Below are 15946 nucleotides of genomic sequence, written 5' to 3' on the forward strand. Positions count from 1 at the left end.
ACCTGTTACATGTAACATTTTAAAGTTGCGATGCGTTGCTCGTCGATAATGTCATCTCTAACTTTCGTCCATGTTCATTATCGTGTGTTACGTTCGTTATTTCGATCGGTTGCTTGCCGCTTTTTGCTTTTTAATGTATCTTCGCTATGCTTTAGCTGATTTCATTTCTCTATTGTCGCATCGATTTATGTGTGTCATATGACCGGCAACGTTCGTTACTTCATGTCTTCGTTCAGTGCAGATTGATAACTGTAAATACTCGTGTCTTTTGCGAGTACTAACAGTTTCACGCTATTCTTTATTTTCCAGATAATACAATAACATTCTGATAGCTAAAATGTCGTATAGAACTCCGACGAAGAGCCCTTTCGGAAAGGAAAGGAGGAAGAATCCTGATTTTTCTGTCGAATGGTATCAGCATTTCCCGAAAGATTACCTGAGGTCTTACGGTCGGTCTGTGATTCCGGAAGACGTATCCGACGAGTCTATCAACAGTAAATTGCAGACCTTTAGATGCGAATGGTTAACAAGGCCGGCAGTTGCAGTGTCCGAGTTTGCCGAAACTCTACTCCGAAATCGCAACACCACGCCTGCCTTCGAGGATCTCATGGATCCGAGAGCTTTCCAACAGTTTCACGCGCATCTGAATTCCGTCGTCAACGAGGTCGGTCCTCTGTGGGTAAGCCCAGCGAACCCGGCTAGCGAGGCGACTCTTACTAAAGAAGACGTGTCGGCGAGGTTCGAACGCCTTGAAAGTCTGATGATCCAGCAAAAGTCATCGTTCCTGGATCGATATATCGATGTTATGATCGATTGCGGACACGCCATGTATGTGAGTGCGCTTCATCTCAAAATGATGTCGTTTTTGATGCGGAACAAAGACGCATGGGCCCTCAAATTTAGATCCCATCCCGATCACGAGGACTTTAAAAAGAACCCGACCCCTCGCACTTACGCTGAAATTGTCTTTGCTGGCTACATGATCAAGAAAGGCTTCAATGCAGCTCCGATCGAGACCCCGGCTAGAAGACGCATTTCCGATTTCATGCTCGACGGTCCATCATCTTCGTCTGTGTCGGTGGGAGTCGTTCCAGATGTTCGATCTCCTGTTTCGGCTCAAGTTCCGCAAGCTCCCGTTCCGTCTCAAACACAGGCACCAGTCCGTGTGCATGAGCATGGTGTCGCCTATCCTGTCGTGCAGATACCTGTTCCTGTTCAGGTCACGCATCATTCACAATCCCCTCTTTCTTCCGTACAGTTGGCATCGGTTCCGGTTACTCGTCCTGCACAGAATGCTGCTTCAATGGTTCCGACACTGGATCGATCGGATACCGAGCCGTATGTACCTGCTACTCAAACCGTCAGGGAAGCTGCTCCTTTGTCGACTAATCAATCGGTCTCGTCAACATCTGTTCGGATACCGAGCCGTATGTACCTGCTACTCAAACCGTCAGGGAAGCTGCTCCTTTGTCGACTAATCAATCGGTCTCGTCAACATCTGTTCCAAGTGCTGCATCTGATGAGGAGAACGTAGCATGTTCCAGTAGTAAAGTGAAAAGGAAGTCCGCATGTGTTCTCGAATCCAAGAAGCGAAGCAAAGTTGACAAGGCGGGAAAGCCAAAGAAGAAAAAGAAGAAACATCTCATTCTGGAGTGATATCGTACGCATATCGTATTGTTGCAAATGTGGACTCACTTTCGAGCCGTAAATTTCCCTACCTTTCATACGCATGTCGTGTGTTACGTTTAGTAATTCTGTTAGGTTTATTACTGAAATGCTTCGTTGAACGCCTGTTACTTTTTCGTTGTAGTAGTCGATTTAAAAAGCTTTCGCTTTATAACGTTTTTTGTCTTTATGTAAATATTGCTTCAATTCGTTCTGTTCTTTTTCTAGTTGCTAGTTACAGTTACCTAATGTTACAAGTCATGTGATCTACTTGAAGGTTCATACCAAACACCACATCATATAGAGACATATCATAATGTCTGGCAACACAATTATAATCGATCCGGAGGTGAGTTTCCATTTCTTTAATGTTTCTTTTGACAATGCAATGTTTGTGTCGTACAGGCCTCGTCTAGGCGTGATGCAGAAGTGGCCCGTTCCGCCGAGAGGATGGAGCGGTCTCGTATCTTAGCTCGTGCTTATTTCGGAGGCACGTTGCTACCGGAAGCCGATCAATCGTCTCCTGCAATGACATCTGCCGATAAAATACGTCGTTGGATCATCAGACATAGTTGGAAGGAGTGCGACGTGTGCGGTTCTGTTCTCCCTTGCATCATGACACCCGGAATCATGACTGGACGCGTGCCGCCAGCACCGAGATGTCCTTGTCGTCGTTCTGGCTATCGTATCCCCAGGTTATCGGATTGGCCAGTCGTCGTTCTGGCTATCGTATCCCCAGGTTATCGGATTGGCCAGACGTTTTACGTGGTCTAACGCGTGCCGATCACGATGTTTTGGCATTATATCGTCTGTTTTACGGTTCCTCGCCTCGTCAACAACACGGATATCGAGAGAAGAACGGTCCTGTGAGAGCTTGTCTCGTTTCCGAATCTGTACTAGACAGGTTGGATGCAATCGACGATCCTGTCATACGAGATCGCGTGGACGCGGCATATCGCTACCTCTTGCAATGCCCAGACAGCGCCTATGGGTTAATGGATTCTCATCATCGCGACGGAATTCTGCCGTCGCGTCTCTCGGTTGGAAGGCTATGTCGGGTAACGCAATTATAGAGTCGTCAGAACAGGCTGCAAATAGATGTCAGCCATACTCTTTTCAGTTTCATTATGTGGAGACCGGTCTGTGGCCGCTCCTCTATCCTTTCAAGTGGCAATGCGAGTCTGTTGTCGAAGACGAAGGAGCTCGAAAGAGCGCCAAGCGAATGTACTGCCTCAAACTTACGTGTTCCGTTTTCGATTACTGCGGGATGTTTTCCTTGCTGAGGTATCAATACGACAGGTGCGTATGGACTTTTTTCCTCGTATTACACATCGATATGTTTCTATATGTTGCCAGATGGATCTACAAGACGGTGACGGGCGCGTTAAACGCTGCCGGTAGCTTTCATTGCTCGCCTGCACGCGCGCTAGACAGTAAGACGTTCAGTGCCACGTACTGGGAATGGCAACTAAGTTATGTTTTGGACGCTGTCAAACAATATGGAATGCCGGATATCTTTATCACCATTTCGCCGTACGAATGGCAATTTCCGGACAACGAAATACTTCTCGATCGTTTTGTGACTCTTGGACGTGGCCCGACTGGTCTCGCAGCTATCGAATCTATGCATCAAGCACATGTTCTCGAAGAAATCCTTCGCAAGTATGTTTCTGGAAAACAAAAGCACCATTGGACCAGACACTTACTGCGCAACAGCCGGACCGGTGCTAACAACGTTCACACCTACTTTTATAGGCAAGTATCGTTTTTCCTAAAACTTGACGGCGTCATGTATATTCATGTGCTTTTTTACGACAGATTCGAGTTTCAAAAGCGTGGAACACTGCACGCGCATTATATTGCCTGGTTGGAGGACGTTTCTTCTCTAAATATATCGGATCTATCTGCGGATCTGCCGCAAGAAGACAACGATTTTGCGGAGTTGGTGTACACTGTGCAAAAGAGCAATAAACGAGTTGCTGGCATTGAAGTTCACGACGGCCCCTCGCAAGTAGAAACCGTTTCTGACGTTCCTACCCTTGTGTTGCACAGATCTCAGGCCGCGCACCGATTGAACTTACGTGTGTACTCTGAAACTCTGCTACGTACATTGCGGTGTGCCATGGACGTCCAGCTCAGCGACGGCAATAACATGCTAATGAAGTACGTCGCTGGCTATGTTTCGAAATTTCGAGAAACATCGGTTCCGCGAGACGTTCTCTTCAGCGATTTGGAGCCTAACACTATCGCCTATCGATATCTCAATCAACTATGTACTGACGAGCCCGAAATGATACTGACTCTGGCCGACTTCAAAATGGCCTATACCTGTTCGGATACTAAAAGGTATCTGGTACCGACGTTGGAACGTGCCCGTGAGGATAAGGTAGTTAAGGCATATATGTCTCGTCCGTTATTCGAAGAAAACATGACGATGTATGAATACCTACACCGGTACACGGTTACTGATGACCGTGGTCATCGACGCAGGTCGCAGAAAGATCTTCTGGTTGGATTCAAATTCCTCGATATGTTCACCGATGGCTATTTCTTTCAAGATGCAATCTTAAACACTCCCTTCAGGAACTTGGACCACTTGGAATTGAATGACTTTCAACGTTTGCCTCAAGACATTCGTCTGTTCTCGTTCGCTGTTCACAACAGAGCATCGTTCTGGCAAGACAAAGACGCAGTCATACGACTTTGTAATGAACGTGGAAGCAAGAGATATTACACTGTTACATTTTGCGCTTATCTGGACAGTCTCTTTGCCGTTTGGCGGCGTTATTTCCATATGGAAATTCCTCATTCTGCTCTCGACATTCAGGAATACAGCGACCAACCGAGTACGTGCTTGTCACCACATCAGGCCGCGTTCGTCAACACGGTAGTGGAAAGATTGAGATGCTTCTCCGAGAGGGATGCCGAAGCCGTTGAAAATCAAGACGAAGAAGACGAATTCGATCGACCCTATTTTCTACTCTGCGGTGAGCACGGAACAGGTAAATCGTACTGTTTGTCGGAGATCATAAAAAAGGCCGTCCGATTGGCTTCCAAGATCCTTGTGGTTACGCCTACCGGTTTGTTAGCTACAACGTACAAAGCCTTGTTCGGAGACGACATAACGGCAGACACCGTGCACGCAGCGTTTCGGTTGGCTTCAGGCGTGGAAGGTCGTCGAGCAAACGTGAACTGGAATATACGTCTCTTCGATCTCATTCTAATGGACGAAATCTCGATGGTTTCGGTAGTCCATGGAGATCACATCTTATCGACACTCGCCTCTTTGAGTCAACATTGCGTCGTCGTACCTTGTGGCGATCAACACCAACTTCAGCCGGTACCTGTCGATGGTTATACCGGCAGCCTTTTCGATCACTGGCAATTAATGGGTCGCTGCAATGATACTCGTTTGCGCAGTCAATTTCGTACGAGGGATAACGAACTGTCGGACTTTCTTCGAATTTGTCGCTTAAGAACGCCGTCTACGGAGGAAATACGTCAATTTGCATCCGGGATCGTTCTTTTAGACGACGATTTTCCATCTGACGAAGACTTGATTCATGTGCATGATGAATACCCGGAACATGTTGTTCTTACATTTACCCGTCATTCGGCCAGGCGGTTCAATGAAGTCGTTCGCAATCACGTTTACAAGGGTGTTTTTCCTGTCAAAATGTGTCGTTATCCAACTGCTGATAGTCAGCTACGACCAGTTTATGAAGGCATGCCGATCATGTTGACGGAGAATCGAAACAAGAAGCGGTCATTCGTCAACGGTCAAATTGGTCGGATACACAGTGTCATCGCTAATACGATATTGGTAGAGCTGCCCGATGATAGACTGATACGAGTGTATCCAATAACAAAGCCCGAAGGTGTTTATTTTCCTTTCATGTTGCGGTACGCCGGTACCATTCACAAGGCACAAGGTCAGACGTTGTCGTCCGCGATCCTCTGGTTTGATTCTAGCAACCTGAGCCCCGGTTGCGCGTATGTAGCCATGTCTCGTGTCAGATGCAAGGACGATCTTCGTTTCTTGACTACGCCGACGATACGTCACTTCAAACCTGCGTGTCAAACTGACGACACGCGTTGACGACACTGTTTTTACGTTGTATTTTAGTGATCCGTGTATGTCAGTTAAATCCTGGTTTGTCGATGTGGATGGCAGGATATCCATGTCGTATATTTTTTGGGCTATCATATCTTGTTGCTTGTTTCTTCTATATGTGTCCAGTGACTGCTTGCTCCAGTGCCTTTATCGACCTTTCATTTTTACTTATATTCCTCCCGTATTTCCTTCAAAAACATGTGCTAATATCTGTTTTATATTTCGTTTCGTGTTATCAGTTAGACTTGCGTACCATGCGATGCTGCCTTCAATTTTTCATTATGACGTTTCATTGGAGTGACTTATTTGCAGTATCACACTTTCATAATCATTCACGATTTTATTTGCAGATACTCGTACTTAACGTTAGAATGGCTAGCTCTGTGACTGAAACTGACGACGGCAAAGTTGCTGTAAATGTGGAACGTGAAGGTGCGGTGGCATGGTATCAGCAATTTCCAAAAGATTTTCTTCGGATGTATGGTCGATCGGTACAACGGGAAGACATAACTGATGACAAGTTTGATGCAAGGCTTCATACCTTTAACTGTGAATGGTTGTCAAGGCCATCTGTAGCCATGTCTCAATTTATCGAAACTTTGGCCAGCAATCATGATTTCGGAAAACCGCTGAAGGAATTGCTCAACAATGCGTCATATGATACCTACCAGGTACATCTTGGACACATACTAAGTCAGGTTCAGCCGCTGTGGGTTAGTCCGGCTAATCCCGAAAACGAAGTGACTCTAAGCCTTGCTGATGTTCACGAACGGATGAACAACCTGGATCAAGTACTTGACTACGAGAATTCACCGTTTTTTCAACGGTACGTCGAAGTTATGATCGAAGCCGGGAATGCATTATATCTGAACGGTGTTCACCTTTTGGCACTGAGTTTCCTACTGCGAAACAAAAACAAGTGGGCAGGTAAGCTTAGGGCCAATATCGACAACGAAGAGTTTAAAGCAAATGCAACCACTGAAAACCTTGCAAAAAACTTGTATCGTGGATATGTCATTCGTAAAGGCATGAATGACACAACGCATGTGTCTCCTGAACGCTCCGTACCAGCTACGGTTACTTCTCCCGTCCGGAATGCGGCTGAATCCTTTCCGGTTCCGATACTGGTTCGTTCTGATACAGAGCCGATCGAAGATGCTATTCAAACTGCTTCATGCGACCAAGCCCATGCGCAGCATGATCCAGTTCCTCAAAATGCCGTCCAGACACCGAGCCTCTTGCTGGACCTTCTGTTAAAAAGACAAGAAAAATAGGCACACGGAGTGATAGCATACAATGTCTTGCTTGTCTTTCTTGTTTCGCTTACTATTGTTCTTCTTTTCGTAGTATGGTGTGGCTTTGTGATAATAGCGTTTGCTTTTTCATTGTTCTTTCGTTGCATGTTCTGGCTTTGCTGCAATCTCGTATACGAAATCACTTTACGAAAACAGCGAAGGTACGCTTATTTCCATATAATCGTGCGTTTCCGTGCATTCGAGATTCCGTTCATTTCACTTAAATCCTGGTTTGGCGATGTGGCCACAAGGATATCCCTGTCGAATATTCTTTGAGCTGTCATTTCTCGTTGCATGTATCTTCTTTATCGTAACCCTTGTCAGTACTTTTCGTGCTTTGAATGATACAAGTTTATCATTCGTTGTCGCTACTAATGTCGCTCATTTGATTTCCAGAAAAAAATAGATATGTCATTTAAATGCGAAAGAGTCCTGTGGCACTCCCAGCCAATGCAACATAAACGCGAAATCTGCACCAACATTGCAGTCTCTAAAATTAGGAACGAAAAAGTCCTATCACACGATCCTAACCGAAGGTATGTCAGATATTTTCTTTTCGATTCGTTGTATTACCTACTCGTATTTATTTCAATTTACAGGTTTTCACAACGTCATCTCATGGCGGCCAACTTCGAAGCGGAGGGAAACAAAAAATACACTTTCTCACGACGTCCGCTGATGGCGGCGAACTTCGACGCGAACACAAAAACAAAATAGTTTTTTGCATATTTTCATCCCTTTCAATAACTTCTTCGTTTTTATTACATCGTTATCATTGTGGCCTTTGTCTCTTGTGATTCTTTGTCTGGATGCGTCGAATTAGACTGTAGTGTTGAGAAGGTAACAACGTTATCGGAAACTTACTGGCAGGATAACGTCTTATTATAGCTATCGTGCCCAAAGTTTTGCATATCGTGTTACAGAGTTATAAATAGGGTTACAGTTACTAACATAATTTCAAACCAAGTATGCAGATGTCATATAGCTTCGTGCAAAAGCGATATGGACGACGAAGTTATACGTATTGATTCACCAAAAAGTCCGAAGTTTACAATTCAGGTGTGACGTGAACAGTATCGCCAATATGTGGAAAATTCAGCGCAGCATAGTCCAAATTACACCCATACGACGCCAAATTTTTCCATATTGAGACCCGCATTTCTCATGGGAAGTTCGTCGACTTCGTTGCGATCGATAAAATTATACTAGGAGTAGCGTATCGTGTCTTAGTAGTAAACTACGCGATGCGATCGAACTGAAAGTCTGCCATGGGATGTAGTTCGACGATTGGGTGCCACAAACAGACATCCCATGCACCTCGGGCGGGCTGGGAGTGGTTGTGACGTCATAATGAGTAGAATCCGTTATCCCTGTGATACCTTTTCTGACCTACTCTCAGAACACTTGAATGTGACCTGGAGGTAAGGCAAACTGATAGTCTGCCTGGAGGATATTTTACATTGAAACGGTATGAGTACATGAAGACATGAACAAAGAAGAAAATCCAATGGACTGCCTGGAGGATATTTTACATTAAAACGGTATAAGTACATTATGACATGGACAACGAAGGAAATCCAGCAATACAATGGAAACTAGTTCAAATAAAAAAAAGTACCTATCATCACTAACTAATAACAAATAAAGAACGAGTTACCTCCCATCGTACGTAGGCCGAGATGGGTATCGCATGGAACAGGAGACAAAGGAGAATTTTAGAACTTCCAACAGAAAGGCCTGCAATTACATCGCGCAGACAACGTAATGTGGACAAAAGATAATTCAGACCAGGGATCACCAACACGCGAGTTCATGTTTTGCGGCCCGCGGACTGAATTGAAATTGCGGAAGAACGCTTATTAATGCATTTGGAAATGCTGAAATTGATCTCAGTTTGAACATATTGTTTTTTTCAACATATTGTCGTTGTTTTTTCAAAGTAAGCTATACCCCCGTGTCCAATATCAGTATTCCTCACTAGCTGATACGGCTTTCGCAATGGTAACAACATTCCATAGATGAAGAATTTGCTGATATGATTGGGCATCTTGCCTTCCGTGGAATGGCCCATCCCTGCCATGACCGATTCTTAGAAAACGACTTCGGGCTCCCCAGACGACCAATCTTTACAAGGAGATAATTTTAAATCCGTGAATTTTCCAGCAAAATCCGTGTTTAGCTAACCTCGTTATCGATGTAGTTCAGGGGTGGCCGATCTGCGGCACTAAATTCGATTGAGATGTTTTGGCGGCAGTCAATGTGCAAACTGAATTTACGAATTCACTCCCTAATCAATCAGAGGTCTGAAGTATTCTTGATATTTTCTTTGCGCTGCGCGCGGTTCAACCCCGAGTGGAACTTCGATTTTAATACAGTGTCGTGTCTGAGCCCCACAGTTTATATGCGAACATCAGAGTAAATCAGGGCCGGCCAACCCGTGGCCCGCGGGCCACATGTGGCCCGCGAGGTCATTTCCAAAATTTCTAATATCATCAAAAATGGATTGCACAGATTGTGAACTTGCAAGGCCAACCAAAAATTTGATTATTCTGGCCGCAACACTTGAGATGTGATGACTAAAATATCAGTTCCGACGCATTGACAGATCCATCAGCCATTCACATATTGGTATATATATCTTCGTACACTACAATAAAGCAGAATAATTTGCGGTAGATATATCAAAGGTAAAAATTTTCTACAAGCTTGGCGCAACATGTTGTCACTCGATTTCTTGTTTTTAATATTGTTGCCCTTTTATGAAAATGTAAGAACACCTAATCCTAATGTATCAGATTGAGTCTAACTATATTCGCGATTACGAGACAAAGTGTCGTTCAACATATGCGACATTGCGTTTGCGCTCGCAGTAAGACCGTTGGCTATGAAACCTAGGCACGAAATGATTGACGCATGTTGGTCGCATCTTTCGATATCGATATGTCCATGCGCCGAATAGCCCTGTCCTCGCAAAATTAGCCCAGCGATGTACAACAGGCCCGCAATATAGCCAAATGACAATAATATTGACCTGTGAACTTCAAAAAATTTTCGCGCTTCGCGCGGCTAGTGGCCCGCGCGAAAATTTGTCAATAGAATGTGGCCCGTTGGCTGAAAAGGTTGGCCAGCCCTGGAGTAAATGATGCGCCCCATAAAGAAATAACAATTTGTAATGGTTTTCTCCTCATCACGAAGGAGACTTGTTTCTGGAAGGTATGCGTTTTGGTTAACCAGGTATGCGTTTGGGTGAATATAACATTTCCATTATAGCGACAACCCTGATGGGAGGTCAATAAATAAACAGTTGATCCACGTTAAGATGCAGCACAGAACTATGAACTTCCTTAAATTATCGAAGACACCTCCAGCATAAAAAACTCTTACCGGTTAATCTGATCACACGGGCTGAGAAAGGATAAATATTCGATAGTAACATGTGAAACTTTACTGTAAAATGAGAAACTACATTGATACTTATGACGAAATTCACTCATGAGGATGAAAAAATTCTCGCGCTAGGCGCGACTAGAAAACGAACCCCCATGGCTATTCATAGCATGACAATGCACGATTTGCGTGCTCATAGTAAATTTTATACTAAATCCGGAGTTTACGGACGATGGACAATTATACAGAGAGAGAGATGATATTCTTTTTCGCCTGCACCATCGAGATGCTTTGACGACGGAGTTGCGATACGGCCTTATGAGGTCATCTAGTCTGCGCCCCGTTTTTTTTTCTCCATGCTATCCGAGATTGCTGAGCGCCTAGCAGGATAGCTGCGGATACCAATTTTCGAGTCTTTGGTATGACCCGGCCGGGGATCGAACCCACGACCTACCGCTCGAGAAGCCGGACGCATAACCACTACACTATCTCGCTCGGTTGACAGTTCAACGTAGGTATTTAGCTTCCAGTCAACTAATTAAGTAATTGAAATGCGACCACGAATAGCAATAAGGTTGGCCACAGGCACGCCTGATTCAATTGCTGCCGAGTGGTTGTTGTCAGGTATCGTGCGCAGCTCATAGTTCAAAATAGAATGGCAGTGACGATCACGATATTTTTTGTTGTATTTGTATTTCTTCAATAAAATAATATTTCTTTTGTGGTAACTGTGTGCGCCGCCTATGTTAGAGAGCACCGCGTTTTACCGACGTAGAAATATCAAGACTGCGTTGCCTATTTTGATCTCAATATTGAAGTCATGCGGCCCGCGACCAGTTGAGTTGACAACCCCTGCCTTGGAACTTTGCCCATGCATTAACCCCGGCCTTGGAACTTTGCCCATGCATCAGGATTAAATCTACTTATACGTTATGCCTTCCTTTTCATGCTTCTTCATAGAACGAATAAACATCATTATATACCCCCTCTATTGTCTTGTGTAGCGTATTCCAATTCTAATTTGAACCCAACCCTCACCGTTTGCCTCTTGTTCTACAGATGTTCATGTAATTGCGACCAGACAGCTAAAAATGAGTATTCCAAGAAAAGGCCCTTCGGAAAAGGAATCGAAGAAACTGCGGTAGATTAGTGCTAAAAATGTCTCCCAACACCACATATACGTCCGACCAATTAGGCCGTAAGAGATTTCGTGTCGACGTGATCACAGGAAGACTGCAGAATTTCAGCAGTACATGGCTGACCACTGACCAGGCCCAGCCCGCAGTTTCCTAGTTTGCGGGAACTCTACTCCGTAATTTCGATGAATCGGCAGGTATGGCCAACCCAATGGATCCACGCGGGCAGGCTTGTCAGGACCAGCTGGGATCCACGAACGAGGTGGCGCCGATCTCGGTTAAACTAGTTAACCAATCGGACGAGGTATCCCTAACGAACGAACGCCGAGGTAGTCAGCAGAATGGAACGTCTCGTCCCGAACAGATGTAAAATGTCGATCGTTATCTATTCTTGTAATCTTACGAGGAAAGTATGGAGGTTGCAACGTTGTGGCGTTTCTTGTACAAAAACAAGTATATTTAGTCACTACGAATGCGCACAGATCCGGAACACGCGGACTTCAGAGAATGGTGGAAGGGGTACCGACTACGGAAACATGATTTGCAACAAGGCTACCTGGCGAAGAAGGGTTATAATGTTAGCCCTCGCGTAGCACTCATCAGGCGATTTACTGGATAATTCTGGGCCATAGAGGCCGTCATGGTGGCACGAACATGGCTCAGCGGCTTTTGTCTGGGGTTCGAAGGTAGTTTGAATTGGGTTAAAATGCATCCCGACTATCGATACCTGCATAGGCACCCGACCCGCGGCCGTTGCTTTCCCACAATGTCCCTTTTTCTATCTCCTCTTGCACACGGATCATCGTTTCAGAGACGACCCCTCCTTTCTTTCGTTGTTATTTAATCCATTCTTCCATCCTAAAAGCCAGCCTAGACAGATGAGATTGTGTGCTTGAACAAGATCCCAAGGTAACCAGCAAAGTTCATTAGACCTTCCGAGTGCGGAGGATTATCCAAGCGTGCAGACTGTGCACTGCACAGTGCGATCCAGGTCAGCCTCAAAACTAGGCTACGCAAAACAATGACTTGCGATCGCCTCTCGCGATGGCAACAATACTAGGTCGATCTTGGTTGTGACGAACATGGCTGGCGCGAGGCGGCGAATACAGTCGTGCAATCGTGATGTTGTCAATTTCCAATCAATCATTCATTATGTTTTTGTTAAAATTTCTTTTGTAATCTATAAGGATGATATTCTATATCTTAAAGAGGGCTACCATTTTTTTAAAACTCGGCATCTAAAACAAACTTGGAAACGGCTGGAGCTGACTATTTGTCCACAGACTTACAAGTAGAACGGACGCTCCCCTCAGGATTTTTTTATGCGGCGTCTACCCTTGGGTAATCGTGTTCTCATGTTACGGAAATCGGGTAATCGTGTTCTCATGTTACGGAAATCGTATGTTTCGTGAGGCTACGAGAGCTCACTCCAACACAAGCTCCCAGTAGTTGCAGTTAAATGTAACGGCATTGCCCCTATGTTGAATGTACTACGAGAGCTGATACACGCCCCCAGTAGTTGCAGTTGAATGTAACGGCATTGCCCGTTATTCTAATGTACTACGAGAGCTGACATACGCCCCCACTAGTGCCAGTTGAATGTAACGGCATTGCACGTATGTTCAATGTACTACGAGAGCTGACACGAGCCTCCAGTAGTTTCAGTTGAATGTAACGGCGTCGCCCGTATGTTCAATGTACTAGGAGGGCTGAAACGAGTCTCCAGTAGTTGCAGTTGCATGTAACGGCATCGCCCGTATGTTCAATGTACTACGAGGGCTGAAACGAGCCTCCAGTAGTTGTAGTTGAATAATGTAACGGCATCGCCCGTATGTTCAATGTACTACACGAGGGCTGAAACGAGCCTCCAGTAGTTACAGTTGAATGTGACGGCATCGCCCGTATGTGTAATGTACTACGAGGGCTGAAACGAGCCTCCAGTAGTTGCAGTTGAATGTAACGGCATCGCCCGTATGTTCAATGTACTACGAGAGCTGACACGAGCCTCCAGTAGTTGCATTTGAATGTGACGGCATCGCCCGTATGTTTATTGTACTACGAGAGCTGACACGATCCTCCAGTAGTTGCAGTTGAATGTAACGGCATTGCCCGTACTACGAGAGGTGACACGAGCCTCAAGTAGTTGTGTTGTAGTGGGTCAGTGATGTATCTATCATGCTATGAGAGCTGGCACAAAGCCTCAAATAGTTTCAGTTGAATGGTTACTGAACAATGTACTACGAGAGCCGGTATGAGCCTCAGGCAGTTGTAGAGTAACCTTTCGATAGTCCCGTGTGAGTTTTAGTTGAGTATTGACGCTGATAATAAAAGAATTTCAACTTATCTAGGCACGTCGGCATATCGATACAACAAGCTATGATCTAGGCGCGTCAGGTAAACCAGTAGGCTGACTGCACAGCGCCGATGTAGCTTAGTTCAACAGTAATGTAAACGTCAATGTATCTCAGTGATACCAAGCCTTCGTCTTTCAAATCCGCAAATAGCCGTTGATACCTTTTCTACAATTATACTGAACGAGCTTCATCCAATACTTTTCCTACAATTATATTGAACGAGTTTCATGAGCTCATACGCAACCCAACCGTCTCACACCACGTTCTCGGATGAATGAAAACTTTGTGATGGCTCGCTCGCGTGACACGGCGTCACGGAGAGAAATGCTCTTGCCAGATAAAATATGATCGCAGAATTTCTAAAATGAACATTTGAGCAACTAATGGACACATTGCGTCAAGCTAGGGATCGATTTAAGCCGAAAAATTAGTGTTGTATTTTTGAACGGGAATTCTAAAAGCGGAAGCAAAAATGAACAAACGGCAAGCCTAATCGTAGATATGAAATGAAATTAACAAAGATCCGGTCCGGACCCTGAAATAGACACTTTAGGTCCTCGCCAAATACCGGTACACGTAGTTAAAATAATGCGATTATTTTCCGCAATATTTTCTCGATTGGAACTATCTTCATTGATATAACTCGCCTGTAAAACCACGTCACATTCCTTAGAACTAATTTCAGCAAGATTTGAATGAGATACAGCGCAGAGAAAACCAGAATTCGTAACTTATCAAAATTACTGAGGCAAAAATTTACTACATGACTCTGACTCGCCTCGTTGCAACGTCAAGACGTACTTTTACCGGTACGAATTTCCAGTGGCGGCTCGTGACAATATCGGGTGGTGGGGCAAGGGCTGCAAGCGACTTTTTATCAAGATGACGTCACAATCGCGTTTTCCAACGTAAACAAGTAACTTAATGATGGTAAGGTAACATGAATTTCCCGGCAACAGTGATTTTAACGTATGTGCCACGAGACTCGAGAGGTCCGCCGGTGAGCTGTGACTTGAAGTATGGTAACTGCGTAAACGGCGTACGGAAAAAAGATTCAACACGGTTCATGTTCGCACTAGGCCTGACTAATTATCTGCAGAAATGGAAATGACTATAACTCGAGAGATAGCGTAAGACTAATTGGAAAGGTCAACGAGTTCGGACAGATACGCAATTGTTATCTCATAGATTGGGCCTGTCATATTGAATCCAAAACATCATTCTGAAGAACCAAGAATAGCAGCCTCGGAAATTCGGTCTCGGTACAGCATAGAAGATTTTGGCCTTGAAACTGGAGACTGTAACACGACACATACGGCTTTATTACTGTCTATAGGTCTGCTGCGAAATCGCCTTTGGAATATATATATTACCGAATAAATACGTGGATGAAAGCCTTAAACTTAGTACACTGTTACATGACATCATCGAGAAGTGTTCTCATGGCCCTTTTCGGTATGGCACACTGTCAAAATTAATGCGAACAGACCAACACCGAATTTTGCGTAAAATTTACTGAGGAATAGGCTGATCAAGTGATCAGCTGTTAGCCGCCATCAAAAACTAAATAGCTATCGCGCTTGAGGGGGTTGTAAGCAAATGGCTTGACGGCCACAATTTCACGGTGAAATTGACATTGGAGGATATAATATCAAAGTAAATATTTGAATGGAATCTGAGAATGATATCATCATCTCAGTTAACGTTACCGCAGATACAACGGCTTTTGCGTGATATCCGCAATGCGTTGAAGGCTTAAGTGTCAGATCGGAGCGCATCTCTACCATGCTCGACCTTGATAACGAAATTACTGCCCTAATCATTGAGTGTCAACCTTGAGACTTGGCATAGCGTTCGATATAAAAATCAAGACATACTGTTCAAAAGCTTATGACGGATCTAGGTAAGGAGCATCGTTAAAATCAATAGAGACCAATACCGGCTTTGCGTATAATCTGTTAGCGATAAATGAGAGTCAGCTCTCACTCGAATTAG

General features: G+C 44.6%; 2 protein-coding genes across 3 annotated transcripts in view; both read left to right on the forward strand.

Moving 5' to 3' along the window:
• The window catches only part of LOC145454299 (uncharacterized), a 202321-nt gene that overhangs the window by 33554 nt on the left and 152821 nt on the right, over positions 1–15946 (forward strand). The gene's annotated exons all lie outside the window — the stretch shown is intronic.
• Positions 1431–5965, forward strand: LOC145454611 (uncharacterized). 2 transcript variants are annotated; one of them, XM_080332607.1, is made up of 3 exons: positions 1431–2360; positions 2405–2964; positions 3022–5964. In XM_080332607.1, the coding sequence occupies exons 1-3, from the start codon at positions 2325–2327 to the stop codon at positions 5762–5764; spliced, it is 3339 nt and encodes a 1112-aa protein (XP_080188733.1). In that variant the 5' UTR covers positions 1431–2324; the 3' UTR covers positions 5765–5964. The 2 variants fall into 2 exon arrangements, with proteins under 2 accessions (XP_080188733.1, XP_080188732.1); XM_080332606.1 differs by having other exon boundaries at positions 2405–5965.

The sequence above is a fragment of the Botryllus schlosseri genome, chromosome 13 (genome assembly GCF_051294905.1).
Source record: "Botryllus schlosseri isolate E-star chromosome 13, Bs_hap1, whole genome shotgun sequence".
In the NCBI taxonomy this organism is placed as follows: Eukaryota; Metazoa; Chordata; class Ascidiacea; order Stolidobranchia; family Styelidae; genus Botryllus; species Botryllus schlosseri.

Bases quoted from the DNA above. Each gene is read 5' to 3' on its own strand.
- LOC145454611 (XM_080332606.1), top strand. From the start codon at position 2,325: ATGTCCTTGTCGTCGTTCTGGCTATCGTATCCCCAG. The intron at 2,361-2,404 runs GTTATCGGATTG...TCGTATCCCCAG, and splicing joins TCTGGCTATCGTATCCCCAG to GTTATCGGATTGGCCAGACG.